We start from the raw sequence: 19364 nt of genomic DNA on the forward strand, positions 1-19364 counted from the left end.
AATGCTGTGCACATGGTGCATTCGGTGAATATTTATTTATTTATTTTTGAATGTTTATTTTTGTTGAGGGGGGAAGGGTCAGAGAGAGAGGGGGACAGAGGATCAGAAGTGGGCTCTGCACCAACAACACACAGTCCCATTCAACCACTGAGCCAGCCACACAGGCACCCCAGTGAATATTTATTTGATTTGACATTTTGTAAAAGGTGATAACGTAGAATTTATCACCAAAATAAAGAAAGCAAAAATTTTTAAATGTAGACTTATTTAATTTGGAAAAACCACTATTTTAAAAACAGCCCGTTCACCAGAAAGGGTGACTGTTAAGGTGTTACTGTATTTAAACCGTATGATCTGGGGGCACCTGGGGGGCTCGGTCGGTTGAACATATGCCTTCAGCTCAGGTCATGATCTCACGGTTTGCAAGTTCGAGCCCCACATCGGGCTGTCTGCTTCAGATCCTCTGTCCCCAGCTCTCTCTCCTCTCCCCTGCTAGCTCGCTCTCTCTCAAAAATAAACATTACAAAAGCAAATTAAATAAACGGCACAGTTGGAATCCTGGAGGACTCACCTATATCGATATCAGTAAAGCCCTCTGCACTTATTGCATCCATCGTGCTTTTGTCTATCGTGTCCAGGCAGAGACTAGCCAGCTGAGGTTCATCAAATAATCGGGCCTAAACATACAGAGAGACAGTTATTTTACTCTCATAGTTATCTTACTTTTAGACAGTACGTATTCAGTTAATGCTGTAGTTACAATTGGTAATTATGTAAAAACACTAACTTAAAATACCATTATAACGTGTATATATTCTTAAAGTTTCCCTTCCACAATCAGAAATGAAAAGCTAAGAGCACAAATGCTCTGCTTAGATAACAAATGCACACTGATGACCTGTTATTTTCCTTTCCATCTGCTCATATACACACACTGCCTGGTTTCTTATACATTACTTACTTTGATCCTTAACAAACGCTCTAGGTTAGATAAGGCAGACATGATTATCCCATTTTCCAGATGTGGAAACAGGCTTAGAAAGGTGTGCTGACTTGCCTAATATGATCTGGCTAGTCATGCTGCAGAGTCATTATTAAATCCGAGTTATAGGATACTGTCACTAAGTTATATCAATTGTCAAGCATACAGTACAAACAGATCAGATTTATTTTCTTCCATTTTCTGTCTTGATGTGGGGAGAGAACGAAGTACAGGAATTTCAGAGCACGAAAGCTCTGGGAACCTAAGCAGACAGCAGGCCAACAACTGAAAAGCAAATAATAGACACACGACAATCTTATACGACAGTGAGGATGATCTACAACTACATACAATAATATGAGTGAAACCCACAAACACAATGACAAACAAAAGAAGCCATAGTATAAACTGAGCAAAAAAATAAATACTGTATGATTCCAATAAAGCTAATCTCGGCTTTAAGAATTCAGAAGCCAAGCTTATAATACGTGATTAATCAGGATGCGTATTATAATTAAAAAAAAAAAAAAAAACAAAAACCCAAGTTTAAAAGCCAGGCATCGGGGAAGGGGTGGGAGGATCCAAACTCAAATGAGACTTAAAAAACTGTAACACTGAAAACAGATGTGATGATAGGTGTGCCAGGGACCAAGCTTTCATTCTGGCCTAGTATCAGGTCCATTTACATTTAACAGTATGGACAAACACGAGACGCACACAGGTACTCATGCTGGCAATAATGCAATTAATTAACCATTATCTGGCACGGCTGATGACTCTTATTTGTAAAGTAAAATTCATTTTCAAAGGATTCAATAACTCAGGTGCTACTGACCTATTACGTTAACAAACATCCCTAAACTAAAGAGTCATCTTGTGTTTTATGGGGGAGAAAAGACAGCAATAAACACACTGGAATGAATTTAAAATAGATACACACATTACAGATGATATGTAACTGTACTTACATGTATAAAATACGCATATATTTTTAAGTCAGTAGAACATTTCTTAAAATTATGCAATACTCAAACATGTCTGAAAATGCTCTTCTTGAGGCCCTTGGGTGGCTCAGTCAGTTAAGCATCTGATTCTTGATTTTGGCACCGGTCGTCATCTCGTAGTTCATGGGTTCGAGCCCCGTGTTGGGCTCCACACTGACAGTGCAGAGCCTGCTTGGGATTCTCTCTCTCTCTCTCTCTCTCTCTCTCTCTCTCTCTCTGTCCCTTCCCCACTCTCTCTCTCTCTTTCCCAAAATAAACAAATAAACTTAAAAAAAATTGTTTTTAATGTTCTTCTTAGATTATATATTGGGCTTACATTAATTCGCTTAGTCAAAATTTTCCAAAAAAATAATATAAAATCTGTATTTAGTAAAATAAAATTAACTCTATTCCTTGTTATTTTCCCTTAAAATGTTTTTAATTTAGAAATAATTTCAAATTTGCAGAAAAGATGCAAGTAAAAAGAATACCCATATACCCATTACCCAGATTTACCTATCTAAATGTTATTTATCTAATATTTCACCTCTATCATTTGTGCTCTCTATACACAATATATACCCATATATGTATGCATATATATGTATATATAAGTGGGAAAATAATGTATAAGAAAACAGACAATGTATAGTGAGTGTGTGTGTATTTGAGGTGAACTATTCAAGAATAAATTACAGCACCACAGCCCTTACCCTTAAATACTTGAATATTTCTTATATAACCATAGTAATTAACTTTGATAAATAACCATACAATATTTTTATCTCATCTACTGTATTTCAGTTTTGCCAACTGACCCAATTTTTTATAACACTTTTCCTCCTAGAATAGGATCCGGTCTAGGATCACAGTCTAATGAATTTTTAAAATATGAAAAACACATTTTTATCAAATGAAATTCTAGACATTTTAACTGGCAGATATTTTAACTGGCCAACCCAACTATATTTCCAGTGTTCATGCAAAAATTGATCTTTCACTCTAAGAAAAACAATTTTCATAAAAATTATTTTATTCAGAACAGCAATATTTCAGTGACTCTTCAGTTACACAGGCAGTATCAAGTTTCCTAGGGAATCTATTGTTGCTCCTCAGAGTAAAATACATCCTTGTCAAAATTTAGTTTGAGTCTGGCATCATCTCTGGAAAAAATATCACTTCCTAACAAGCGTCTCTTCCCGGTCTCACTCATGCTGGTACAGCACACTGGCCTCCTGTTTCAGCGTGAAGCTGGCAAAGGTCCTCTCAAGTAATTGACATGCTCAGTGCAAATGACTCACTTGGCAGGAAGAAGAACTTCACATGACAATTCGTGGGCTAATTCACATGACCCCACCAGTGAAAAATGTGCAGTAAAATTGGGTTCTCAGACCAACCACACGCTGAAAAGCTCCTTTTCTTTCTCGTAGTGACAGCTGTTAACCCTTACTACTCAAAGTGTGGTCCAGAAGCACTGGCATCATCTGAAAGCTCATGAGAAATGCAGACTCTTAGGTCTCACCTTGGGCCTGCGGAACTAGAAACTGTATTTTAATTGTCAGAGTTTAATTCATTGGTTTCTGAATTTTTCCATAAGCTTTTAAAATTAAAGTAATTAAGTGATCCCCTCCACATACCTTAAAACCCTTGGACGGTAAAGAATCTTAGGAATATCAACTTCCATAATAGATTTTCATCACACACTCAAAAGAGGGGGAAATGCAAGGATATGCTGCTTAACAGTTCTATGACCTTGGTCAAATTGACTCATATTTCTGCCTCTGTCTCCTTACCTGTTAAGTGGGGACAGTAAGAAAACCTAGAACACCTAGAACACCTACCCCTCCCAAAGTTACTGTAGAAGATTAAATGAACTAATGCAGACAAAGTCCTGACACACAATCACCACAGACATTCTGCTATCATCCTTACTATCAGTATCACCACACCTTAAGAACGACTGGTTGAAGGTTGGGATCTTAGGTTTAGCACCTGCTGTCTAACGTGAAGTAAGATATTTACCCCTTTACACTTCCATTGCTTCAGCTTTAAAATGGGGACAACAGTAAATAGCACCACAGAGCTGCAGTGCGGGCTAACTGTGATAATACACGCAAAGTGACTAGCTTAGTGTCTGGCGCACCATGTCCAGAATGGAGTTCGGCGATTGTGTCCACGAAGTGGAATCGGTGTGCTCTTTCTTCCCTAACCTCAAATATTTGTTGACAGATGACTGAACAAACAACAGCAACAAAAGGTGCCATCATACAACTTCCATATGACAGAACAGACGCAGAGCCGGGCAACCCGAGCTCTGGGCCCCGGCCCCAGCCAGCCTGCTGGGAGCCTTTGGGCAGGTAGTCCATTGGCCCAGGTTTGAGTTTTCCAGTTGGAAAATGAAAGAGGTGAACTAGGGGACATCTGTGACCGGTTCCATTACTAATAGTCAACAGGATTATATATTATCAGCTTACAATTGTTTTCTCCTCATTTTAACTTGCTTACCTCTGTAAAGACCCTATCTCCAAATAAGATCACATTCTGAGGTTCTGGGAACTGGGATTTCAACACATAAATTTTGGAGAAACAATTCAACCCTTAGCACACGGTATAGGCTGGCTTGGAACTTTTTAAACAATTCATACAAGGGTATTATAACTTGGTCTAAAAAGAAAAACAAGTGGTTTATTTATATCTGAAGTAAAGCTCAGATTACAGGCGTTTAACAAATGCTAAATAGTATGATATAGACTGGCTAGTAGTTCCACAGATGTGTTCAGTTTGTAAAAATTCATCAGACTGAGTGCTTAAGATAATGTGTACTTTTCTGCATGTATACTATATTTAGTGGAAACTTTTAAATATCAGAGAAAGAACATTAGACATAAACCTGAAATTCTAATTCCTCCAAGCTTTCAGATTAAGTACAAAGACAGTAAACCTTGGAACTCATCTGGACTTAAAAAGTCCAGATCCAACAAAAATCTTTATTCCAGATCCAACAAAAATTGAGACAAAAGACGTCCAGAAAACCCAATGCTATCACATGCTCAATCGCAGCAGGAACAAACTGGATCCCAATTCCAATTCCAATCCTAAACATCCGTGTGACTTTGAGTCACAGTAGCCTGCTTACATAAAGCCTCAGTTTCTTACATGATACTGTATTGACTCTAATTTGTTTTTCTAAAATCATATGAATCTGATATACTTCCCTGAATGGTACCATAAAAATAATTACATATACTTTAAGTTAATCTAGAATTCTCCAGGAAATACTTAATACTCATGTAGTTATGAGGATACGGACCTTAGCTACATTTACTTACCTGAGTAAGTAACATAAAGGCATTATCTGCCCTAAGATGTTTGGTGAGAAATTCCACACAGTGTGCTTCCAAGGCTGGGACTGCATATTTCTTAGCAGTATAAAGAGTGGTCATAACCGTCTCTGGGCCAATTTGAACTTCATCTGAATACAGAAATCTGGAAAGCAAATGGGAAATTACAGAGATGGCCATTAGTATTTTAGAGAAGCAATCCACCAGCGTGAAACCTCTGAGGAATATTTTCAAAGATAATGAGCACACTGAAAAACCACCTGAAATTTACACCCAACTTTGCAGGGCTACAGGGCCTTTGCACGTACATCATCTCATTTTATTCTTACTCAGTCCTCAGTAAGGCAGTGTCTCCATTTTACAGACAAAACTGAAGTGAAGATCAAGACAGACAAGACAGACTCCTCCCTCTTAAGCCAAATTTTCAGAGGTCTTTTAGCAGCTCAGGACAGGAATCGTTCACTTATCTTTCCGTCATCAAAGGACGTTCATTTAAACAAATCTACAGATAGCTGAGGTTCATAACTCTAGGGGTCAAACATTCATGTATTTGCTGATAATGGTGTCTTGTTATTCTGGGCATCTTTTAACCTTTTATTATTATTTCCAAATTAGCAAAATGCCCACAGACGATCACTGGGGCTTTGGAGGAATAAACAATTTAATAATATCTTAAATGACCCCTGTTATGTGCTTTTGGGTATTTAGGTCCAATGTTCTCTCAAAACACTATCAGTCCAATACTGCCTCCTCCCAGTTTGCTGCTGCTAACTGCCAGATCGCCAGATAGATCAGCTGCACAGAACTGCGAATAAAGCATACGATTCTCAGTGAAGGCCTGCGCAGTTCTGGTTGAACTATCCGGGAGCTTCTACATATCAACTCTAGGCCCCTGTTGTGGCTCCTCAGAGACCCTGCACGGACTGTCCAGTTCCCAACCACATGCAGGAAAGTCGAGGGGAGAAGTATGGCATTAAGAACAACTGCATTTGAGAGATACTAAAGACGTTACAATGCTTATTACACGTATATTCCTGGGCCCCAAGTCCTAAAACAGGAAAACCTATTAACATCTTTCAGAACCTTCTATGCCCCGGGAGGCCGCAAAGAAGGGAGGCTCTATTTCATGTCCCTACCCTCCGGCTTTCCAGTCCCTCTCCTTTCATTCCCGTGTCCGTAGTCACCACCCAAGGCGAACCGCTAGCCCCTCACCTCCCCGCAGCCTCTCGCCACAACCGAACACCGCGCTCCCCTCATATAGCATCACCGAGCTTACAACTATCCCAGGTGGAGGCTGCTCGTGCTCATCCTCCTCCATAGCTCAACCTTGACAGTGAAGGCTGCCGTGTTTCAGGATTACACCATTTCAAAATACCGTATTCTTTTTTTCTGGGGCGCCTGGGGGGCTCAGTCGGTTAAGTGTCTGACTCTGGATTTCGGCTCAGGTCGTGATCTCACAGCTCCACGAGTTCGAGCCCCATTGGACTACGCACTGACAGCACGGAGCCTGCTTGGGATTCTGTTTCTCCCTCTCTCTCCCTGCCCCTCCCCTCCTCTTTCTCTCCCCAAAATAAATAAACCTAAAAAATATACATATTTTTTCCAAAAACCTCCTTTTAGAGACTCAAGTCAACATTCTGTATTACCCTTATACTATTTAGCTTAAAGTTACGTGCCACACTTTGTGAAGAGCACAAGGAATTAAAAACCAAGTAAGGCACAATCACTTACAGTCAGGGGGAAAGGGATGAACAAAAGGAAGAGAGAAAACGAACATTTGTCGAGTGCCTGCCATGGGACAGGTGCCAGTTCATGTAATCCTCCCACAAGGAAGGCAGGTGCTGTTACCTGCATTTAGAAGACGAGGAAACACAAAAGCTGTCTAACATCAACACCCCCTTTCTGCACTGTCTGCCTCCAGTGCTAGACTGTCATGCCCACCAGGTGAGCGCCGTTTTATCTGTGTGGCCTCAGGAAGAGATGGCTTGGGTCTGGGCCTGTGCCACCACCTGCCAGCCACGTGACTTTAAACAAACTACCATCAGTGGTGCTCCCTTCTGAAAAGAGAGGAGAGTGACAGTCTCCCCTTCATAACGTGCACATGAGGATTAGTAGAAATTATAATACGTGAAGTGTTTTAAATAGTGCCTGACAAATACTTAGCCTCAGCAAACGTTAGCTATTTATTTTTACGTTGCTTCATTATTTTATGTCCGCTATTTTCCTCTGTTTTAGAAGATCTCCTTGCTGTTGTCTCCCGGCCCTTCTGTTTTTCTTCCCAGCAATCACATGCTCACATTTCTAAGAATTCTTGCTTCCTAGTTGTCCTTTTTCACCTCCACAGCATCATGTCTGTTTTATGGATGCAAAAATGTTAAGTCTCCAACATGCTATTAGCCAATGTTTTTAAGGTTCCTTTTCATTTCCTGAATGATCTACTTCCTCCAGGATCATCTGTTTCGGTCTTTGTCGTTCATGTTCTCATTTTCCTCACATGTCAAATGCCCACTGGTTGTCTCCAGTTTGGAATTCCAGTAGCAGGCTTTCTCTGCGTCTGTAGATGGGCCTGTTTTCCAGCTAAAACCATCCCCCAAATGAACGGGCCAGCTGAGAGCTCTGTACGTGGGGGCTTGCCGACCGGCACCTTGCGTGGGAGTGGGAAAGGAGCTGGGGCAGGGGCCGCCTCACGCCATTAAGGGTCCCTGAGCTGTCCCAGGCAGTTTGCTCCGTTCATCTAAAGAGGAGCCTGTCCCGAGGTCGTCATCGGCAGTTAGTCTGCAAGAGCTGGCCAAGGATGTAGTCTGTAAGCCAGTTTTAAATTTGACTCCCATGTTATAGCTCACCTTCTCATTTCCCCCCATCCTCACTACCCACCCAGGCCTCGAGGGCCTCGAACTGCGCGGGGCTGAGCCAGGGAAGGCAGCGCCCACCCCCGCAGCCCCCAGGCTCTGGACTCTGGGCTCCAGTCATCTGCTTGCTTTCATTACCAGCACACTTTCAACTGCTCTGTCCCTTTTCCACACTGTTGGCTTCCAATCCATTTCCCTTCCTCTCTTTCCATGAAGGGATTTATTCTCTTTTGTATTTTCTTACAGTCACTTGAACTGGGAGAGAGATAGAAGGCTGACTGCAAGCTCAGTTCCCCTCTTGAATTAGAAACCTATGACGTTTTAATTTTAAGGGCAAGGTAGGAAGAATCTTTACGTCTATCTGCTTTAATTTTTTTTTTCAGGCAAAAATTACTAGAGTTACAAAATAAAGAACTGAAATGTGGGGCCTTTATTACCATTTGCCTCTGTATGTGAGTAGATTCAAACTTCAGGACACAAGTACATGGCTCTGTGAGCATCTACAAGTGGGGGCTTTGACATCTGCAAAAGCCCCCTAGAGAAATTTCTACTTGAGGGACGATCTAAAAGATGACCAGAGGGTGGGAAGAACACGCCAGGAACGAGAGAGAATTGCGGTTTTAGACTATTCTATTTGAGACACACACACACCCCGTTCAATTTGCTTTTATTAAGTTACAATTTGGTATTACACCTTCGGCTTACATCAAGGAATATTTTAAAGAAACATCTATATCCAAAAACGCGGATTAAGGACACTGTTCATTTCAGTAAAGCCTTCTTTATGAGGAAACCTCGCCAGGAATTTTTTCACTCGTCTGATTATCAGACAGAGCTGTGCATCCCTAAGCAGGTGGTTTGTTTTCAACCTGACAAATACTATGTATGAATTATAACTGACCAGCTAGGTTTCTTGTTTTGCATTAGCTGCTAAAACAATTAAGGTGAAATCTGTAGTTTCCCGATAGCATGCATTTTTGTGTTAGCTTCATCTTGGCTTTATTTATCTTTGTGTTTTTTGGTAAGACGTTCTAAATTCTTTCTGTTGTATGTAAACAACAAGAAAAGGAACTCTACGCTTCTTGTATTTTCCCCCAACATCTTTCCTACAATACCAGACACAGTGTAGGCACACGGCTAACCCTTAATATTTACCTATTACCTGACTAGACAATTCCATACAAGCTTCTGTGTAACACAACAAAGGAATTATTTTCATTTCTAATGAGAAAATAGGCTATTTAAAAATCCAGGAACTGGGGCGCCTGGGTGGCGCAGTCGGTTAAGCGTCCGATTCAGCCAGGTCACGATCTCGCGGTCCGTGAGTTGGAGCCCCGCGTCAGGCTCTGGGCTGATAGCTCGGAGCCTGGAGCTTGTTTCCGATTCTGTGTCTCCCTCTCTCTCTGCCCCTCCCCCGTTCATGCTCTGTCTCTCTCTGTCCCAAAAATAAATAAATGTTGAAAAAAAAAAATTTATAAAAATCCAGGAACTATCTTGGTTCATATTTTACTTACATGTTTTCGTACATTCTATTTAATTATTAAAATTGCTAGAATATGAAAATAAGCCAAGCCTTACAAAATATAATTACAAATTAATGATATTACCACAATTCTTTTTATTTTAAAATGAACATTTCAGCCCTCATTTACTACCTTTAAGGACAAAGCCCTCCCAAAGACTAAAGGTTTTCCCAAAAGAGAAAACTCAGTATTTAAGCAAAAATTTTTAAAAGCAATGGGGAAAATATGATTTTAAATTAGAAAAATTGTAAGATTTTTATTATTTGATTATAAATAAGAAAAATTATAAGATCGCATATACGAAACTTTGTATCACCATTGACTCATTCATTTTACTCAAAAACATTTACTGAGGGACTATAATACCAAGCACTGGGATAGGTCTGAGAAATACAAACCTGGATAAGACAGCCCTGCCCGCAGAAAGCTTACGGTTTGGTAATGAAATGATTAAAGAGTAGCGTCACAATTACAACAGAATTATTTATCAGGCACAGTGTGATAACTAATCTCTAAAGATAGCCCGAATCAATCATGCCTTCTATTATCCATGGCCTTATATAGATCTGTCCCATAATAAACCTGGGCTGGCCCTGTGTGATTCCCTTTAACCAACAGAATGTGGCAGAAGGGACACCGTCCCGTCCGCGGCCTCCCCTCGGAGGATGTCTGGCGGCTCCTGCTTCTGTATTCTCAGAAGACTGGAGCTGCTATCCAAGAAGTCGAGATCCCCGGCTGGAAAGATCAGCTGGAGAAGCCACGCAGGGAGGAGAAAGGCTCAGTCACCCCAGACTCTGCCTCACACCTCCAGGGGACTCCAGCTCCACTGCCAGAGGACTATGACTGCAGGGGGGCCCAAAGGAGACGTCACAGAACCACACAGCTGACCTCAGTCAACCTGCACAACTGTGAAAGATAATATAACTAGACTTAAGCCGCTAAATGCTGGAGTGTTTTGCTCTACAGCAATAGATACTAAACTTGCTATGAGAGACATTAGATGAGGCAGTGCTCAATTCTGCCTTCGGGTGGGATTATGTTTTACAGAAGAGGTAAAGCCTATGTGAAGTCCATCTAAAGTGCAGTGATTGTGAAGACCTTCTAGCAGACAGACTGAGAAGTACAAAGGCCTCAGAAGGTAGGCATTAAAGGGGCGCCTGGGAGGCTCAGTCGGCTGAGTGTCCGACTCTCGATCTCGGCTCCGTCATGATCTCACGGTTCATGAGATCGAGCCCTGCGCTGAACTCCGAGATGACAGTGTGGAGCCTGCTTGGGATTCTCTTTCTCTCTTTCTCTCTCTCTCTCCTTCCCTCCCTCCCTCTCTCTCTCTCTCTCTCCCCCTTGTACTTCCCCCTCCCACCCCAAAATAAGTGAATAAACATTAAAAAAAGAAAAAAAAGAGGGGCGCCTGGGTGGCTGAGTTAGTTGGGCGTCCAACTTCGGCTTAGGTCATGATCTCACTGCTTGTGGGTTCGAGCACCGCATCGGGCTCTGTGCTGACAGCTCGGAGCCTGGAGCCTGCTTCAGATTCTGTGCCTCTCTCTCTCTCTCTCTTCCCTTCCCCCACTCACTCTCTCTCTGTGTGTCAAAAATAAACATAAAAAACAAAAAAAAAAGAAGGCAGGCATTAAAATAAGAAATGAGAGGCAATTAGAGTCGGGGCACTGAGTAGTCGAAAGAGGAAAGGGAAGATACAGAGACCAAGTCACAAAGGTCTTGTGTGTCCCCTAAGGTGCTGACACTTCATCCTGCAGGCAAAAAGTCAAAGACTCAGGGGAATTACATGAGACTATATGGACATTACAGAGATAACCCTGTTAACAATGTAGAAAGTGAAGACAGCTTAGACTAAAGGCATGGTCTGGTTGAAGCAATGCAGGAAAAAAAAATTAGGAGGAGGAAGTGGAACCCTCAGGAATGGTCCAAAAAGGATGAGAAACAGGTGGGGCAGACTGGAACCAAACCGCAGCTTGGAGCCAAGCCCACTGAAGTCACTTCCCAACTGACCCACAGAGTGAGAATATTCATGGGCAGGAATGTTTTTCAAGTCCCCCAACACCCTAGGGTGCGTTATAGCATTACTGTGGCAAAAGCTGACTGATAAAAGAGTGTAATAATAGGAGTGTCTGCTCTGGGAGCCTGGCTGGCTCTGTCGGCAGAGCACGTGGCTCTCGATCTCGGGGCTGTCAGTTCGAGACCCACTTTGGGTGCAGAGATTACTTAAAAATAAAATCTAAAAAAAATAAAGAGTACCCGCTCAAAGACTGTGGGAATTTAAGTGCACACAAGGTACTCAGCAACAGTAAGTGGCACGGTAAACACTCACTAAATGTCACACTATTCTTACCATTTCCATGTTCACCTGCATGGGTACCAGACACTCATTTGTGAATGTGCGGCTGGAAGTGGGATTCTAAAACCGAGTGGAAGTCTGGCCACATAGCTGGGGGAGTATATTAACGCCAGGAGTTAACAGAAAGGACGGGGGCAGCCGAAGACAGAATCCGGTCACCACTCCGTTTCTGTTCCTTTCTGCCACACAACTCCTTGAGAGAGCTGTTGAGAGCAGCATCTCCAGTTCCTCACCTCCTATTTTCTCCCCAACCTGTTCTAATCCAGCTGCTAAAACCACTCTTGCCAGGGTTATCAACGGCCTCCATTTTGTCAAAACCAATAATCGATTCAACATCCTCATTTCCCCCACATCTCAGCAGCATTTAGCGTGGCTGAGCACCCTCTCTTTATCGAAAGGCTTTCTTCTGCAGCCTGAGTTTCAAGATATCCCGCTCCTTGCTTTCCAGTCGAACTCCACTGGCAGCGGTCCCTTGGCCTCATTTACTCTCCCCCCTGCTACGTCTCTCTAGGTTGGAGGCTCCCGGGCTCATCTTCATTCCTGTCTTCACAACCCGCATTCCCTCCCTTCGTAACCTCATTTGGTTTCATGGTTTAAGGACCAGTCATTCACTCTTAGCTTTCAGATTTATGTTCGCCAAGAAGCTCTTCCCCAAACTCCGGGTTCGTATTTGTGGCTATACTCTTGCCCTCCTTGGACGTCTTAGAAATCTTCCTGGTTCTACCTTCAAAACACAGTTGACCCTTGAGCAACACAGGAATCAGGGGCGTGGCCTCCACTCCCCATTCCCCTCCCTCCCTGTAGTCAAAAACCTCCATATAACTTTTGACTACCCCCAAAACTTTACTAATAGCCTGTTGACCTGAAAACTTACTGATAACATATAAACAATTAACACATACTTAGTATATGCATTATAAACTATATTCTTACAATTGAGGAAGCTGGAGAAAAGAAAATATTATCAAGGAAACCGTAAGAGAAGAGAAAATACATTTACAGTACCGTACTTTACTTGTTTAAAAAAAAGAAATCTGGGGCGCCTGGGTGGCTCGGTCTGTTAAGTGTCTGACTTCGGCTCAGGTCACGATCTCACGGTTGGTGGGTTCGAGCCCCGCATAGGGCTCTGTGCTGAACGCTTACTCAGCCTGAAGCCTGCTTTGAATTCTGTGTCTCCTTCTCTCTCTGCCCCTCCTCCACTTGTGCTCTGTTTCACTCTCTCAAAAATAAACATAAAAGAAAAAAAAAAAATCTGTGTACAAGTGGGCCCACGTAGTTTAAACTCCTATTGTTCAAAAATCAATCATGTATCTGCAGCCTGACCACTTCTCCCACCTATCCCCACCACCCTGGTATAACCCTCCACCATATGTCTTGCCTGGACTACTGCAAAAGCCTCTTAGTTTAACTCTCTGCTGCCCATTTTGCTCCCTCTGCAGTCTAATCCCCGAACAACTGCCAGAATGAGTTTTTAAAAATGTAAATCAGATCACATCACTTCCTACTGAAAACTCTCCAAAGGCTTCCCTCCTAGCACATACCCACGTCCTTCCCTGGCTATACAGCCCTGCACGACCTTGTCCAGCCTATCCTCCTGACCTCATCTTCCACCACTTTCCCCCTTATTCACTCCGTTCAAACAGCACCGGTTGACCTTTGCAGTTCCCGCAACAGGAAAAATCTAGGGCCTTGAAAACGCTCTGCCTTGCTTAGAATGCTCCTTCCCTCACGGCTTGATCATTTTTCCTCAGCACACTTATCAGTACTTGACATTACATCTTTGTTTCTCCTTACTAGATTATGAAGCACTTGAGGGCAGCGGCTTTTTCTTCTTCACTGCTGCACCCAACATCTAAAACACCAACTGGTGCAGGGAGGCACACAGCATTTCTCAAATGAACAATTGAAGAACATCACTTAAAGGTCAGGCAGATCGAAACAAGTAGTTTCTTATAATGTTAACTGATTCAATTTGTAAACATAATAAAAATAGGCCAAGCTAACCTGTTGTCCCCACTCAGCAAGTACTATGGGACACCTGTTTGTCACACAATAACAAGCAAGGACGGCATCTATGTTTCACAGGTGGCCAATACCTTCCAGTCCAGGTATCATTTCACAATAGAACAAGACTGGAATCAGGGCGCCTGGGTGGCTCAGTCGGCTAAGCGTCTGACTTCAGCTCAAGTCATGATCTCACGGTTCGCGGGTTCCAGCCCCATGTCGGGCTCCCGTGCTGACAGCTCGGAGCCTGGAACGTGCTTCAGATTCTATGTCTCCCTCTCTCTCTGACCCTCCCCAGCTCATGCTCTGTCTCTCTCTCTCTCTCAAAAATGAATAAACATTGAAAAAAAAAAAAAAAAGAACAAGACTGGAATCTGAAGGACAAATACCATAACCACACTGAAAAGAGGAAAATGTCAAAGACTTTACAGTTAATTCACTTATTTTCTGTTGATAGGAAAGGACTAACGGCTTCAGTAAAAATACGAGCTAAGCATTTTTCCCTCTACATTCTTATTTACCGATCTCTATTTTTTTAAAGGAAAAAACTCCTCGGCAATATTTTTAGAGCAGGGGCTCTCAGATTTAGCTGGTATTAGTACGTCGGAGAGTATTAAAAGGGCTCTCAAGGTCCCACCTCCAAACATTACAATATTTTAGAGAGGGAGGAAGGGATCTCGAATTTCACAAGTACTCAAAGAGATTATAACGAGGTAGACCAACAAATCACTCTAAGATACTTATAAACGAGCTACAACAATCCTCTCATCAGTTCAAACCAAAATCCAAAATGACCCAGATCCTAGGTTTTCAGCTAATTTTTCTCTCTCTCTTCATGACTGTAATTTAACTAAATTGCAGAAAACATGGGAAACAAAGGAAAAAAGAAGAAAAAAAAGCATTATCATTTTACCGGTCCAATACAACTTTGGTTAGCATTTGTTATGCTTCCTTCCATCCATGTCACTAGGTATATGATTGTTCTATTACTTTTCAGTTTTATTCACCGTGCGCAGTTTTCAGGGCTATTTATTACACACGTTTCTCGTGTTCATATAACCTAGTCTTCATCAGTACCATGCTCAGTGGCATTAATTCCATCTAATGCGCCCAACGTTGTTTATCTAACCATTTCCTCCAGCTGACTACTTCCATACTACTATAAATAATCCAGCTGTAAATATTTTTGTACACATTTTTCAGTACTTCAATACTTCGGAGTGGGGGAGGGAATCTGTAGTGCCAAACTGTTTTACCATCTTCGTCACAGAGGGCTTCTCCAATATATATATTTTTTTAATTTATTTTTGAGAGAGGGGGAGACTCAGATTCCGAAGCAGGTTCCAGCCTCTGAGCTCCCAGCATGGAGCCCTACGCGGGGCTCGAACTCACAAACGTGAGAACATGACCTGAGCTGAAGTCAGAGCTTAACAGATCGGGCCACCCAGGCGCCCCTAATATTATCTTTAAAATACTAGGAATTTAGTATTCGCTTCGCGTTTAATTTTCACTTCTTTAATTACTGAGGTTAAACATTCTTTGTCAATTAGTTATCTTTTTTTTCCCCAATATATGAAATTTATTGTCAAATTGGTTTCCATACAACACCCAGTGAGTTGTTATCTTTTCTTTACCTAAGTTATCTATCCTGCCCTTTACCATTTGTTTATGGGATCTTGCTATTTCTTTTCTACTCGTTTTAACTTTGTACTCAGTTTCCCACTGATCTTCCCGGTTGAGCTGTGAGCCTTTCCTGGGCTATTTATCCGTTCACTGACCTCTTTTTTTTTTTTTTTTGCCTCAGTACCACCCAAGACTCTGCTCCTTCCCGAAGAACCCACTGTGGTCAGGCAGCTAAAACCATCTCCATATAATAAAATACACATGGTCTTCCCTAGGAGTTTGCTGTTACCTCCGCCAGTCACTGGACTTTTCTGGGCCCCGGTCCCATTTGTAAAAGTGTGGAAAACAACACCTCCTTCACTGGACTTCTGCGAATAAAGGCTATTAACGTCAAACGATAACGTTATCCAATATTAACGTTATCCAATATTAACATCCAAAATTAACCAGAAGTCGATGTATTATCGACTGAAACAGGCAAAAAAAGGAAACTCTTAACACCCGCGGCTGGATTTGGTTTTTAAGCAAATGTGACATTGTCCGCAGAAACGCCGAGCCAGGTAAAGCCACACCTACTTGTTTCGGCATTCCCTTTCCTGGGTCCCGACAACTAATACACACACAAACGAAAAAGGAGTCAGAATTTAAAACAAACCAACCAACAGGGGAAAAAAAAAAAAGCCATCGGTCCGCCAAGTCTTCTCACCTCTTCCCCTCTCCCCCAACAACAACAAAAAAAAACCCCTAAAACTTTGCAAACGGGCCATCAAGACAACCTGGTCCACACCCGTTCCACGCCCGTTCTCTAGTCCCGAAGGTCGGGTGACAATGCCGGACTGGAAGGGAAAAGCGCTCGCTGAGCGGACGCAGACTGAGACCGTGACCCCGACGACCGGCGGTCGGCCGTGCGGCCGGCACAGGGGGACGGGGACCCGCCGCGCGTCCCTGACCGGGGGGGAAACTGAGGCCGCGGGGGAGGCTCGCGCGCAGGGGCAGACCGGGCGCCCGCCGCTCACCTCAGCAGCGCCAGGAAGGCGGCGGGCTCCACGTCGGGCAGCTCGATCTCGGCCGACGTGGTGGCCATGCCGCCGTTGAACATGGCGTCGAAGACGGCGCTGCCGGCCGCCAGCACGAAGCGGTGCGCGGGGATGCGCTGCGGGCCCCCGGCGGCCGCGCCGCCGCGGCCCTTGCCCAGCACGAAGCGCACATCGCTCAGCAGCTCCGAGTTGAAGAGGAAGGCGAAGCGCTCCTTCAGCGACGCCTTAGTCGCCTGCCAGTTGTACAGTGGCTCCCGCTGCAGGGGGAGCAGGGGCCCCAGAGAGGACGGCGGCGGCGGCGGCGGAGGAGGAGGCGGAGGCCCCGCGGCGCCCGGCTCCGCCTCGGCTCCAGAGACCTGCTCGCCCGCAGCGGCCGGCCCGAGAGAGGCCATCCTCCAGCGGCGCGGCTCCTCGGGCTAGGCAGAGAGCTCCCGCCGCCCAGCCGCCATCGCCGAGGCCGCCCCCGGAGGCCGGCGCCGCCTCGGTGCCTTCCGGGAAAGGCGCTTCCGGCGTCCGGGCGCCTCCCCGGCCCCGCCCCCGCACTCGCCCTCGCCCCGCCCCGCCCCGCCCCGCCCCGCCCGCAGCGGCCCGGAGCGCGTGCCCGCCACGCGGGGATGCGGGGGCGCGCACGGCCGCCCGAGCGGGGCCGCGCGGACCGGCGTACTGCGCTGCTGGATGGTCACCTCGCTCACCTTGTGCGAGCCCCGCGCTTGCATGCCCCGCGCCTCCTCCGGCCCGCGGCCCGTCCTTCTCTCGGACCCCTCCTCACCAGCCGCGGCGCTTCCCACGTGTACTAGGGGCAGGTCCCTAGGCTGTCCCTCCTGGAGTTTCCTGCCTGCGTGGTGGGGGACGGGGGCAAGGCCCGGGACAAGGCCCAGGGAGCACGTTGGAGGGGACGACAGGATTCCCCTGGGCTCCCTTTTCCCCATCAGTGTCCTAGTCACCACTCCGGAGGGGAGCGGAGCTTTCGACCCCTTCTGTGTCCAGCAGCCCACATGCGTCCTGTCTTCTGTCTGTTTTTTCCAGTATCACTGTGGACTCATGGAATTCTTTTTGAATATGTTACAATCCGTTGCTAAAAATTAACAATATTTTAAATCTCCAGGGGTGCCTGGGTGGCTCAGTTGGTTAAACCTCTGACTCTTGGTTGGGGGTCAGGTAATAATCTCACTATTCATAGGCTCAAGCCCTTAGTGGGACTTCACGTCAGGGGGGGCCTGCTTGGGATTCTCTCTCCCTCTGTCTCTCTCTCCGCCCCTTCCCCCCAAAATAAAGAAATAAACCTAAAAAAAAAATAGATCTCAAAAAAACCTCTCAAATGTATCAGAGCAAAACTAATAGAGACCACATTATCTGCTACCGAGCAATGATCGTAATTTAATAGAAAATATGAGGACGCTGCATATCAAGACTTATGGAATGCAATCAAACCTGAGTTCAAGGCTAAAGTATAGCCAAAAACACTCCCTTTGCCAAACTGGAAATGATAAAATTAAATGAAGTAGGGGGCTCTGGGAAGGTGGCAGAGAAGGAAGCAGGAATCTGTCTCCCCTCCTAGACAGCAGCAGCTGGCAGGATCTGTCTGATGTGGCTATTTTGGAGCTCTGGAGCCTGTTGAAGGCCTGTAACGCCTAGGGGAAGACTTGGACAAGAAAACTTGCTGTTAATTTCCACCAATGTCAGCTCTTTGCACAGAAGGAGCTACCATCCCTCATCCTCAGCCACATGGAAGGCAGATGTACACATGTTCATGGAGCATGTGGGCACTATGGTGGGCAAAAGGAAACTGTCCTCCAAATATCTGGGCCCTAGGCGCTGATTCCTGCTAGCAACCAGTGTCCAAAGAGGCAGGTGGCATTGTTGTTGCATTAACCCCTTTGTTGCAAGCATCTCCACCCTCCAACTGAAATGACTTCCCAGGTATTTAAAGGGCCAGCACCCAATTCACCCTCCTTCATTTTTTTTTTTTTTTTACCTTTTCCCTTTTGCAGCCAGACATTAGAGACTAGTACAATTGAAACAAAGACAAACAAACAAACGTGTGCAATGGGGCAAATTAGAAAATGACCATCCATACCCAAGGAAAGGCTGAGAGATGACCTGGGAAGACATTAAGTTTACACCCCAGGCTGATCCTGGCACAGAGACAATAATCCTACAGCAACCAAAAAACAAAACAACAAAAAACAGCAAACGCTGGGGAAGCGGGAGCATCTGATTTCCAGAGTTATCACATTACTAGATTCAAATATCCAAGTGTTCAACAAAAAGTCACAAGGCATACAAAGAAATAGGAAAGTATGGTCCATTCAAAGGGAAAAAATAAACAGAAACAGTCCTAATGGCAGATATACTAGATGAACTTTAAAACAACTGCCTTGGGGCGCCTGGGTGGCGCAGTCGGTTAAGCGTCCGACTTCAGCCAGGTCACGATCTCGCGGTCCGTGAGTTCGAGCCCCGCGTCAGGCTCTGGGCTGATGGCTCAGAGCCTGGAGCCTGTTTCCGATTCTGTGTCTCCCTCTCTCTCTGCCCCTCCCCCGTTCATGCTCTGTCTCTCTCTGTCCCAAAAATAAACATTGAAAAAAAAATAAAAAAAAAAAAACAACTGCCTTAATGTTGTTCAGGGAACTTAAGGAACATGTGGAAGAGACCAAGAAAACTATGTGTGA

At 44.4% G+C, this 19364-nt stretch overlaps 1 protein-coding gene across 3 annotated transcripts in view; it reads right to left on the reverse strand.

The window, feature by feature from the left end:
* The window catches only part of BTBD1 (BTB domain containing 1), a 41659-nt gene extending 24476 nt beyond the window's left edge, over window positions 1–17183 (reverse strand). For all 3 annotated transcript variants that reach the window (XR_007149620.1, XM_047846683.1, XM_047846684.1), the window contains exons 1-3: window positions 16675–17183; window positions 5295–5451; window positions 572–677 (exon numbers count right to left, since the gene is read on the reverse strand). Coding sequence is in view for 2 of the 3 variants with exons in the window: in XM_047846683.1 (XP_047702639.1) it covers window positions 572–677; window positions 5295–5451; window positions 16675–17087 (676 nt within the window). In the remaining variant the exon portion in view is untranslated. The remainder of the gene's footprint in view (window positions 1–571; window positions 678–5294; window positions 5452–16674) is intronic.
* Between the last annotated feature and the right edge of the window lie 2181 nt (window positions 17184–19364).

Source organism: Prionailurus viverrinus, unplaced genomic scaffold (genome assembly GCF_022837055.1).
Source record: "Prionailurus viverrinus isolate Anna unplaced genomic scaffold, UM_Priviv_1.0 scaffold_40, whole genome shotgun sequence".
Taxonomy (NCBI): Eukaryota; Metazoa; Chordata; class Mammalia; order Carnivora; family Felidae; genus Prionailurus; species Prionailurus viverrinus.